The following is a 12339-nucleotide window of genomic DNA, read 5'->3' on the forward strand; positions in this document are numbered from 1 at the left end:
TGAGGTGATAGTGATGCAGGTCTAAAAGCAAAATGCCTTACACTTGCAAGTGATATATCCTAGCAAGACTGCTGCAAGTTCTATAAGAAGTTGTCACCTTGAGGAAAGCCTTGTATTTCTGAATCCTCTCCAGTGGTTGTTGGAGGTAGGTGTTGATGCTGTGTACAGGGGGACCTGAAGGGTCTGCATTAGCCTGTTCTTTCTCAGTGTATTCCTACGATGTGATGAAAGGAAGATTTTTAAATTTCAATATTTATATTTTGCCACTGCACAGTCCTTTCAGGGTCACCATAATGATCAGGTACAGATGAAGTATAAGTTAGCAAAGAAATTCATGCTTTAAATAAGACGACAAAACAAATTATTTGCAAGTTATTGAAAAATAAATATCTTCATAGTGTGGTAACAGATATTAAGTTTATATTTGGGTTTAGGTTGTGACACACTGCAATATTAGCTCTGGCCTTACATGAGCAGAGCTGTGTTACCTTGAAGAAGCGGTGGACCGTCTTGTCACTGACAGCAGATTCTGCCTGACCCTGACCAACGAGATACTGGAGGTACTTCTCAAAGCCCTCCTTGTTCTTCAGGAAGCACATGGCTATATCATCATCTGTGTCGCAGTCATTTAGCTTTGGCAGGAATGCCCTAAAAACAGAATTGTGGAGAAATTGATGCGTTGACGAGAAAATGTCACCATCATTTTTCAGAAAAGAGAATGAATATTCTCTGGGTAGAGAACACTCATGTTCTTTAACTTGCTTTTAAAACAGTTGACTAAAAGTAATTAGGAGGTGAGCTCACTTGCTGTGGAAGGACTTGATATCATCAACGTTCCTGAATATGGTTTCCTTTTGGCTGCTGACATCAGGCGGTGCATCAGGGCCATCTGCATGCTTCAGGTGATGGGAGGTGAAGAAGTCTATCTCCTTTACAAACTCTGATTCACTGTTTATCAGGTCCTGGATCAGTTGGCTGGGGAAAAGAAATAATAGTATGGCATAATGCTTCCTTTAATTCCAGTATTTGCTTTGAGTGCAGATGCGCTTTACTTACAACAATTTCCTCTTGTATTCACCCTCAGTCACCTCCTCTGCACTTGTCTCTGGGAGGTCACCTGTATCAGCTGAGAGCTGAAATAGCACATATTTTTATTATTACCTTTAAAATGCTCAGAGGCATCACAACAATGAAATAATTCTTGAGTAACAAATTTCTATATTACACTGGGTCAGTGGCTATATTCTTGAGACCTACTTTGAGTTTCTTGTCCAAGTAGGCAGGTGAGACCCAGCCTTGACGGGATGGTGTAGTTTTGGTCGGTTTGGTCCGGACTAACCATTTGAGTGGATGGGCTGAGTCCAAAACCTCCACATACTGTCCCTCTTTCAGAGAGATAGATTCTTTGCTTGCCATGGTGGGGTTGTAGTCAGCTGTTGCCACATAGATGTCAAACATCTGTAAAAAAAAAAAAAAAAAAAAAAGTATTAGTATGTATGTATGAACATTAATCACAGGTCACATCAGGTCATTAGGTCCTTTTGTTTATTGCCAAATACATTTTTTGCATTTTGCATATGAATTCCAGCATTACATAAGGAAGTCGTGGGAAGCGAGTGAGAAAAAAAATTATGGTGATCTAGAATAATCTTTGTAAAGTTCTCTTTTTTCCCTCCATCTGTGAAACAGTTTTGTCAGACAAAAAGAAAAAGATTTTAAGATTGGTTAGTGATGCACTTTGGCCAAAATGTGTATTACTATTAACAACAAACACTCTTTTTTACCCACCTGTATCACAGATGAAAAATGTAAAACTTCAGCAAGATTGTAATGGCAAAAACCTTTTTTTCACCTATTCTTAGGTCATAAACACTGGATAGGAAACAATTCAGATCGGACTTGGTCCAGAAAATGGATCACCAGAATTTTTTTTCTCACTTGCCTCTCAGGGCTTCCTCAATTAGATCTGTTGCCACTTTTGTCCAAATAAGTAAAGTAATAAAGACAGACTATACTGTACAGGTATAAGCTTCTTGTTTGCAGTTCACTAATGTCAGATTGGGTAAGGTAAGGTACAGGTAAGATATTGAAACTGTTTTGTATCACTGTCATTTGGAGTCCAAGTTTTTCCTATTTATCCAGGGTAGAAAATAAATGTTTTTTTTTTCAGGAAATATTCTGTTCTAGAAATGGTTTGATTCTATTTTATGTGGCTGTAGTTTGTGGTGTCCTTGGACTGTAAGTTGCTTTTTATATTTTTTCACCTCTATTTATGTTCATAAGTCTCACAGTCTTAAAATGTAGGGTGATTTCTTCATATGTGTCACAAGTATAAACAACTTATGGTCCACCAGTATTCACTTCATAGTAAACTAATGATTTCCATATCTCACCTCTCCCCTGGCATCCCCCTCATCAGACTCTGATGAGGAGTCGGCAATGAGGGATGGAGGACGAGAGCGACCGTGATGAGGTGATGGAGAAGGAGTCTTGGTCTCGTCATCACTGTCGACACCAGGTACGCGTAATGAAGCTGGGGCAGCGAGGATGGAGGGAGGCAATCAGAGGAACACAGGTCAGTCAGTTGTGCAAAGAACTTGAGCATGAAGAATTAATATAATCTTTTTTTGTCATGTACCATTAAAACAAGATATTCAACAAAGGAAGGAGTTATTATACTGTCAAAGCTTAGCTGAGGCAGGACCACTCAGCTTCAAGTCACATTTCAAGTGATAACTGATTCTCTGCTGGCATCTGCTGGTGATGTTCCTCCAAACAGGCAGAGTCAATATTCCAATACATCATTTCAGATTTTGGTTCAAAATAAATACATACAGATGTAAAGAAGTGCAATATAAAAATCCACATCAACGATCAAGTCGCTAAAAATACTTTGCTAATGACTACCAATTTAATACTGACAGTGTTAGTGTTGTGACAACATGCAAAACAAAACTACAGTACAGATAAAAATAACTGTCTGAGCTCTCCACATACATGTCTGTAAGCATGTATTCAAGATATAAGTAGGTGAGAGACCAATTTAAAAAGACAAGAAAAGTACATTGATGATGTCTGAGGAGGTGTAAAGGTGTGCAGAAATGACACATTTTCCTGTATGTATAAAACTGTTTCCACAAGTCATGTCCATTGCGACCCAGTTCTATTGAAGTATCTCACTAACTTGTGTTCCTTGTAGAAAAATGTAGAGATATTATGAAGCTGAGATACATACTGGTAGTTTTGGGCCAAGATTTCATCCACTGGAGCACTTCATGATTCTGTAAGCTGTCTGAATAACAAATTAATGATTGAATGAGCATTTAATTGGTTGGATTCAATAAAGTGATGGATGTAAAAAAAAATGGTGAAGGAATGATGTCTGTGTGAATCAGTGAGAGGTTTTAAGTCATGTACACATGGGTAAAGCAAAACATGCTGGAAAAACAAGCACAAGAAAAGCATTTGTCAAGTTTGGTGTAAACCCAAAATTTACTGGAAAGTGAATTCTAATTCAAGAATTCAAGTGTTAAAACATTCAAATTAAACAACACTTTTACAATTCTTGAATAATCAGAATGAATTCACTGAATTCAACCAAACCTGACTGGCATGTAACATTGGATTATTTATCCAACAGCGGATTATTTAGCATTTTTTAGCATTAGCTATTTGCAAGGCACTTCACAGCAGCTTGCATATTTCATATGCAGTATCAGAAACTTACTACTCAGTATAATTTAAAAGGGGAAAGGCAACAAAGGGATTTTTATTCCAACCACAGATAAAACCAGGTAAATTAAGAGACAGGGTCTCCGTCTGTGTCTGAAATCACCTGGTATGGTGTTTGGCTGGGATGAAAACCTTTATACTTTTGTGAGTCTAGGGCCTTAGTTACCTCTCTCTGACCTACAGTATGTTATGTATGATGACTGAAGAATTAATGATTTCACACTGTATAAAACACTCTGTAATTATATTTTTTTAGCTGAGCATGCAGGTTGAGGTTTGATTACCATTTACAGCCTGGCTGTAGCCTTCCTGGCTAACCTCTAGAGCTGGAATATATTCCTGTGTCCATATTATGAGGTAAATGTAAATCTGGACACATAACCAAGCTAAAACAATTTATTCAACACATCTAATTACTTTAAGCCATGGCAAAGCTGTCAACGCTTCATGGGAGCTGCAGTAAAATATTATCATTGTTTTATCTTGGTTTAAACCAGGTTTGAAGTAGCCTGATTATGTAAGCTATGTAATGCTTTAAACATGAATCAACCTGACTCAAGTCAGGCTTTTCACAATAAGTCAAGCTTTTTTAAGCTTCCTATCTGGAATGCCTTCTGGACATATTGTTACATTACTGAGTATTTCTTTAGTAGAAAATACTGTAAACTGCAACTTGAATAGTTCAATGTTTTATTGCAGAGATAAAATGGTCCATAACATAGACTTACCCTGGCTGATCTTTGCTGAAACCATTTCAGTGATCTGGGAGGTGAGTTTCATTAGGAATTCCTCTGTACCTACTTCACCTAGGCAGGGTATTTTACCCTCTGCAGTAGAGAATAGAGGACCATTGGGTAACAAAGAGGAAAGAGCACCATAAATATTGTAGTATTTATTACTACAAAAAATATATAATACAATAAATAAGTCTTACCTTTTGCCGTGCTAGCCCCCTCTTCTGGTGGACTGACTGTAATGCCAAGAACCCTGAGGAGAATTTAATGGTAAATGTTATTTTCAGATATTTTCATTTACTTTAAATGTATAGCATATTCATGTCCTTTTTATGTGCAATTGTACTCTGAATCTCAAAGAAAAACATACTCTGAGGCTTTGGTCTCTTTCTTTGTTTGGGGTGCTGGGGAAAGAGGACACACACACACACACACACACACATGTACAGTTAGAATCAAACACAGGAGGCAAACTCTAATGCAGTAGGTTTGCACTCTACTAAGGGTCTTGTAGTTTATGGATATTCTTGTGGTAAATTTAATTTTGGTATAAAGCATTTAGTTGTCTTTGTTTTCCTTACTGTCATCCACCTCAAGGTGGGCAGTGCAGATGGACTGTCCTGCTCTATTTGTAGCAATACAGGTGTAGGCGCCAGTGTACTCTGTGCCCACATCCATCAAGATGAGGCTGTGCTGGCGTCCAGAACTTGCTATTTTGTATCCCTTAGTATCAGGTTTGATCCACAGGACATCCTCCTGTGATTCCTCCTTTAGCCAGGAGACCATAGGAGTGGGAGACCCTGAGAAAGAAAAGGTGGGTATAGGGATGACGGATGACAGATAAGCCAGATCTGATCCCATTAAGATAAAAACAGTGAAGTGAACAAACCTTCTACTTTGACAGACAGAGTGATGCTTGCTCCCTGTTTCACCTTCCTGTTACTGAATCTTTCAAGGAAGCGAGGTGGCACCAGGGGTTCCTTGGAGTCTGTAGAAAAAAACAAAACAAAAGCACAGTCACATATAATATATTATTATGATCTACTAAAGTACTTGGGCCAAGTGTGTAGGCTGAATGTTAAATTACCTTTCTTATCTTGTGGCATAATCTCCCCAGGACCTGTTGGAAAATACAAGTGTTACTGTGTCTGTAAACATCTTAAACACAATTTAAAATACAGCACTTCTTACTTTTACGCATCGTCAGCTTTTCAGGCTTTTGCATACGTACTCAGAACTATCAGTCGGGCAGAGGAGTAAGCAGAACCGGCTGCATTGCTGATGTAAGCAGAGTACTCCCCCATATCTTCTTTCTTCACCTCTAGAATCTCCACACCATGAGCATCTCTCTCTGCCATCAACTGAATCCTTTCTGAGGGCCGAAGAGGGTGGCCATCTTTGAACCAGTATACTCTGGGTTTGGGGAAGCCTGGAAGACATAGATATTTCAGAAACATTATTCTTTACTCATATCAATTTTTTTGTAAGTTGACTTTATAAGCCTATTCCAAACAGCTGCTATATGTTTGCCTTCCATGAAATTTACCTTTTACTCTGAGTTGCATTTTAGCAATAGGTGAACCTGGACTAACATGAACGTCATGAAGCTCCTCCACCACTTGTGGCAGCTGATCATCTTCAGCCACAGACTCAAAGGTCTCAGTTTCCCTGCATGAGAACAGTAGAATACTTCACCTCAAGAATTCAAGATTCATTAATATTATGAAATAAAATACCTTTATTAGTACGTCTTTTTAGACAACATAAAACTGTTTATAGTATATTCACCTGGACATGTAGCCTTTGGCACTGACATAGGAGGATGTCTCAGTGGCATCAGCAGCAGTGTCATAATCTGAGCTGCAAGACACTGATGGAAAGGAATGATGTACATTATACAATGATCAGGGGAATCAGGGATAGGGTGTATGTCACTGTGTGCATCTGATTCTCTAATTTTGCCATCCCTTTGAGAACCAGTTTAAGTTTTGTACAGTTAGTTTGACGATGCTTTTGCAAAGTAGGCTCATTTTGACCACTCTGCTTTTTTAAGAGGGTAGTTAAAGATGAAGAAATTGGTTTCAGGTTAAGACATTCAGTCATTAATTTCCAACAACTTGTATAAAATGTTCTATTATAATACTGTTGTATTTAGTGTATGTGCTATAGCTGTGCTGGAGATATCTCAAGGTGTCAAACCCAAGATGTTGCACTGTGTAAGTTAATGGCCAATTTTCCACAAGCAAAACAGAAGTGCTCACTAGAGTGTGTAGTTGAGTAATGATTCAAACCAAGGTACTCACTGCTATTTGTAAAACATACGTGAATGTTTATGTACGTAATATATGTTCACTTACTGTCAACTCTGAGTTCAGCCTTAGTGGCTGCGATGCCGCTGCTGTTTTCAGCTGTGCAGCGATAGACGCCCATGTCAGTGGGAAGCACAGTGGTAATGATCAGCTGGTGGCAGCCCTCCTGGTCTTCATTGATCATGTAATGGTCATTCTCCTCCAACAATTTACCATCCTTATACCAGCGGACAGTTGGAGGGGGCTTGCCAATCACAACACAATCAAAGCTGACCGGATAACCATCTGGAACGTCCTGGCTCTGCAGCTCTGTCAAGAAGACTGGGGCAGCTGGGTAACAAATTGAGAGTAAAAAAAAGAAAATAAAAATGGCCACAGGTAATGGGACAGAAATCTAAATAATATTGATTATTTAAAAAACGATTTATTGATGATTTAGAGAGTACATTAAAAAAAATGCGTAATGATCATAAGAGGAAAACAACCACCCTCGTTTGTTTCTTACCCAGGGCTCCAGTCATGAATGCAGGAGGCTGTCTATCTTGTGTGGGGGTCTGTGTGCCATCTTGCACGTAGCCCATCTTTCTAATCCGCAGCTCCACTTTGAGAGGCCCTGCCTCCAGGATGGTGGTCTCCACAGGAACCCCATGGACTGTAAACATCTCCTGGAACCTCTTAGAGGCGACTTCAGCCTCTGTCCGTGAATCAAAGCGAATGTAGATGTAATTGTCATCCTCACGATAAGAGTGAGGATCTGGGGGATGCAGGTCTCCTTCATCTGCACTGACAAACGGTTCTTCCTCAACATCTGGTGGGAGACGTGTGCGCAACAGGCGCCGCAGACGTCTGCTTGCCTGCCTCAGTGACTCATCCATTTCACTACCTGAGGAGCTCTCGGGCTCACTGTCGGCACTGTAGCCCACCGTTAGTGGACGGCGCCCAGATGACTCTCTTACTGTTCCTACTGTCACTTTACCACTGTGGGAGGTAACTCCAAACTTGTTGGTGACCTCACAGGTGTAAACCCCAGTATCCTTTGTGGTGATGGCAGTAATGACCAGTGAGCAAGTACCATCATTGTAGATATCAATGTGGTGGTGTTTGCCATCTGTCAATGGTTCTCCATCCTTCAGCCAACGCACCTTATCAGGTTTACCTTCTGCCACACATTCCAGATGTATGGTGCCATTAGGTTCTTTGGTCTGATCTTTGAAGACGTCTTTGAAGACAGGACGCATGTCCTTGCGGGCCTTGTAGCCCTTGAAGGCTGCTTGAATCTTAATGGCAGCCTCTCTGAGCTCAGGCTCGTCCTCTTTACTGATCTCCATTATGCTAGCCTCCTCTGTGGATACCTCTTTTTTATCTATCTGCTCAACTACAGTTGTTTTCACTTCAGTCTGATGCACTGTTCTCTGCTCTGCCATCTGGAAATGTGCAAAGAATCTCTCAGTGGACAGTGTCTCTGCCTCATTGGCTGCTGTGACAGTAGATTTGCTGCTCTTCTTGAGGTAAGACACAAGCGATGAACCCCCTGACTCGTCCCCAGAGCTGGTGCATAAGTTGGACTCTGTCTGCTTCTTAGACACAATGACCTGCTCCTTCTCTCCTGATTTTATTTCTACTGTCTTTGCCGACTTCTGTCCATCCTCAGGTTGTTCAGTGATGGAGTCCAAAGTGGGCTCTCGACTCATGCGCCGTTTCTTAGCCGAAGCCTCCCACAGCTCATGGAGATCACCTTCTTCAGCAGCCTCTGGAGGCAGGCTTGGCTGCCCCAGCACTTCTGCCTCCATCTGTTTTGCCTCTCCACCTATAACCAAAATGCAGTTTTCATTGTTACTTTGATAAATGTTTTAACATGTTACTGTCAGCATTTCCACACAGCACAACACCTAGTGGTGCTGACCAGTTATTCCAACTTAGCATGACAAACATTTTGTCAGATGGCTTCAGATGTTTAAAAGGGATAAGTGTGTAGAGGTATTTAACTACAGCAGAACTTGTAGGATAAATACAAAAAACCTACACACCAAACACAATGTCTTACCTGGACAAATGAGTGGCTGCACAGGTGCCTCTGTGTAACAAAGACAAAACAAACAGCACCAAAATAAATTTTATAATCCGAGATAAATAATTAACTATGTACTACCAAACCAAACAGATCCAAGTACTTTTTGTGTCAAAAGTGACAACAAGGTTTTTCATACATAAAAACTAGAAGTTAACTGAGCAATAATAAGTAAAATGTCCTGACTAATGTCTTTGGTGGATGTTAGAAATGTTACTAATCCACTCACCGAGCTGCACAGTTTGAGGCAGCTCAACAGGCTCTCCAGTCCCAGCTCTGTTAATGCCTGCCACTCTGAACCTATAACTGCTCCCTGGAATAAGATTTTCAACCACAAACTCTGTGTTACACACAGGTTCGGAATGACACGGAAGCCAGAGGGCACTGTCCACCAGCCGCATCTCCACCCTGTAGCCCAGGATGGGACTCCCCCCATCGTGTAGTGGAGTGAACCAAGAAAGAGTAACGGACTGTTTGGTCTTACTGAGGACCTCAGGGTCCTCTGGGGGATCAGGTACAGCTGTTGGAAAGAAAGGGAGCTCTTATGAACACTGAGGAAAAAAGTACACAGAAAGCAACCTTAATCTGTCAGTGTTTGCTTTCAATATTTTGGTATGTGTGCCTATCCTTTATCCAATAAAGCAAAAATATTAATTCACAAACGGAAGTATGGATATATCTTTATTTTTTGTCAAACCAAATTTTTACTTAAAATCTAATGATTACATTTTTCAATGTTAAGATACAAAAAGCTAAAAGATTAGAAACATTATGATAAGGAAAGTTTGCCTTAAAACAAATAGTTCACAGTGGTATTGCTTTAGAGGAGACCAAAACACTTACTGATGATGGTAAGCTTGGCCAAAGAAAGAGCATCCCTAGCAGCAAATGTTATTTCCTGCTGGGGCAAAAGTGGTGCCTGTCTAAGGACAAGGCGATACGAGCGGCCGTCAGCCCTCATAGCCCAGAGATCGCTGGGCTTGAGCTCGACTCCATTAGCATACCAAGCTACTTCTGCCGCAGGGATGGGCTCGGTCAGCTCGACACAAAATTCAACCTTCTCTCCCACTGCAGCCACCCTGTCCTCCAGACCCTTCACAACATCCAGCTGCCATCCTTATGAGAGAAATATACAGGATTAAATGCAAAAAGATGTTAGTTACAGTTATGGGAATATATATATACAAAACATAATCATAAGAATGATAAATGATTCAGGCATGATGTTGCTGTAAATACAACAAGAGAGTCTTGCAGTGATCATTGGGGGCGACTCACCCTTGACAGAGAGCTGGGCAGATGTGGATGCTGTGCCAGCTTTGAAGGTCACTGTGCAACTGTCTTTAACGCGCAACTCTTTCAGCAGGAGCAGATGACGACGACCACTCTCAAACGTCACTACCTCAGCATTAGGAGATTCTTTCACTGGTTTGCCATCAAGAAGCCAGCAGAAATCTTTGCTCTCAGGACGTGAGAGGGCACACTCAAACAGTGCTTCGCCTCCATCAAAGGTTTCCATATTCTCTAAGCCCTGGACAATGGTAATGGGTTTGCCTGTAGAAGACAAAAGGAAAATGAAAAAAGAAAGAGAGCACTCTCAAAAAAGATTTTAAGAAGACTGTAATGTTTAGAATGCCAAATCATTTGGGATTTTGCCAACAAATGGCACAAACTTTGTGACAATCAGCAACAGATCATTTTATTTGGCCAAACATTTGTTAGGCTTGAGGGAGCAGAGGAGAGTCCCTAAAGGTTGGTGCTCTTTCCATGTGGAGGGAAGCTCACCTTCCACATGAAGTGAAGCAACCACACAGGTCCCCTCTGCTTCACAGGAGTATGTTCCCCTGTCCTCAGCGGACACGCAGCTAATGTACAAGCGAGCCACATTCCAGTCCTGCTCCACTACCACCCTTCGGCCATCAGCCAGCAGTGGCTGCCCGTCTTTCTTCCACTGAGCCTTGACCGGCCGTGAGTACTGGCAGATGAACTGGGCCGGTTGGTTTTCGACCACCCGAAGGTCCTCCATCTCGCTCACCACTTCAACTGTGGGATCTGAGGTTGGGGTCAGGGGTCATAGGGTCAGGCCTCGGCCATGAGATATAAGGAAGCAGGACATGCCGACTGACATATGGGCTTTATAACCCCCAAAAGCATACTGAGGTATGGTTCATATGGGAGCAACATTATTGTGTTTTTATGGATTGTCCAATACAAACTCTAAGTACTGTGGTATAATATCTAAATGTATATTTTAATGTCCACTGTGACCACTGTCTCATCCTTTGTGAGCATCCAGGGGGTCAAAAAGCCCAAACATCAAGGTTCAGGGTAATGGTCACAACCAAGGGCCAAGAAGAGATGGCAGCTAATGAGAAGGGAGGGTATGATAAGTGGATAGAGATATCAAACTCATGAGGTAGGTAGAGGGGAGTTAGGGGTTTTAGTGCTTGAAGGTTAGGACTTGGTGGGATGGGATGGTGGAGGTGGAACAAGAGCATTCAACAGCAGTAGGCCTGCATGGATGGGTGGAGCAGCACTTGATGAACACAACATTTCTGTTTTCACTATTCAGTAGTTCACTGAATAAAACCTTAACATCACCAGAACCAAGCCTACTGTTTGTTATTCACTGAATCCAGTCACCAAATAATCGCTCATTATTCACATTATCAAGGGTTATATACAGTTGGGGCTGCACAGTTAACCATATAATAATCACGATCATGCTTTTGGCTTTTGACACTTTAAGAGTGCAACAAATCAACTTCTATTGATTGTTCTCTGCTTCCCAAAGGCAGTTGTTGATGTCGGCAAGAGCATTAGCTGCAGCTTCAACAGCAGTCATAACACCGGGTAGAGTTCACTGAGTTGATCAAATCATAAACAAGGCTTCAATCTGGGCAAAAATGTAAGAGGTCATTTATATGAGTCAAGTAAAAAAACAGCAGCGAGATGTTGGGGCAGCATATAACAGGACATCAGTGGACCAGCAGCAACACCCGACTTAGCCACCAGGAATGCTCGCTTGAGTGATGAAGACTGACCAAACTGTCAGGGAAAACTGCTGGTGGGAATGATGAAGACTAGACCAATAAATTCAAGAGTGCTCATCAGCTGAGCAACGGGAGTTGTAGGGCAGAGCTTCACCATGGACCAGTTGTTTTTTTCAGGTTCTGCTATGGACAAAGCTCAGAGGGAATTCTGCCTGGGTCCAATAACAAGTTTGAATGTGACCAACACAAAGAAACCACTGACACCAGACACATGGCAACAGTTGACTAATGAGTAATGGTTTATGTAATGTTTGTGTGTGTGTGTGTGTTATAGCCAGCGATGTACCAGTATCTTACTTTCTGTTCTCACACAGTTGCTTAAGTGCAGGAATGGTTGTTGCGTGGGTGATGTATATTTTAAGGGAACATTTGTTGGTTAAAGCACTAACTAATATTGACTGTAGATGGCACAGGAGTCAAAAGACATATTCTTCTTAGTATTT

At 41.3% G+C, this 12339-nt stretch overlaps 1 protein-coding gene across 16 annotated transcripts in view; it reads right to left on the reverse strand.

Moving 5' to 3' along the window:
• Nucleotides 1–12339, reverse strand: part of obscnb (obscurin, cytoskeletal calmodulin and titin-interacting RhoGEF b) — a 54471-nt gene that overhangs the window by 5824 nt on the left and 36308 nt on the right. For 11 of the 16 annotated variants that reach the window (XM_051069948.1, XM_051069951.1, XM_051069955.1 and 8 more), the window contains 23 exons: nt 10629–10895; nt 10122–10397; nt 9687–9959; nt 9073–9363; nt 8820–8849; nt 7281–8582; nt 6824–7105; nt 6255–6336; nt 6013–6134; nt 5698–5895; nt 5554–5586; nt 5356–5454; nt 5048–5266; nt 4837–4870; nt 4667–4719; nt 4461–4559; nt 3236–3292; nt 2394–2533; nt 1258–1458; nt 1057–1133; nt 805–975; nt 489–648; nt 98–214 (listed from right to left, as the gene is read on the reverse strand). In XM_051069948.1, coding sequence (XP_050925905.1) covers nt 98–214; nt 489–648; nt 805–975; nt 1057–1133; nt 1258–1458; nt 2394–2533; nt 3236–3292; nt 4461–4559; nt 4667–4719; nt 4837–4870; nt 5048–5266; nt 5356–5454; nt 5554–5586; nt 5698–5895; nt 6013–6134; nt 6255–6336; nt 6824–7105; nt 7281–8582; nt 8820–8849; nt 9073–9363; nt 9687–9959; nt 10122–10397; nt 10629–10895 — 4583 coding nt within the window. The remainder of the gene's footprint in view (nt 1–97; nt 215–488; nt 649–804; nt 976–1056; nt 1134–1257; nt 1459–2393; nt 2534–3235; nt 3293–4460; nt 4560–4666; nt 4720–4836; nt 4871–5047; nt 5267–5355; nt 5455–5553; nt 5587–5697; nt 5896–6012; nt 6135–6254; nt 6337–6823; nt 7106–7280; nt 8583–8819; nt 8850–9072; nt 9364–9686; nt 9960–10121; nt 10398–10628; nt 10896–12339) is intronic. The other 5 variants (XM_051069950.1, XM_051069949.1, XM_051069956.1 and 2 more) reach the window with 1 other exon arrangement.

Source organism: Lates calcarifer, linkage group LG4, assembly GCF_001640805.2.
Source record: "Lates calcarifer isolate ASB-BC8 linkage group LG4, TLL_Latcal_v3, whole genome shotgun sequence".
Classification (NCBI taxonomy): Eukaryota; Metazoa; Chordata; class Actinopteri; family Centropomidae; genus Lates; species Lates calcarifer.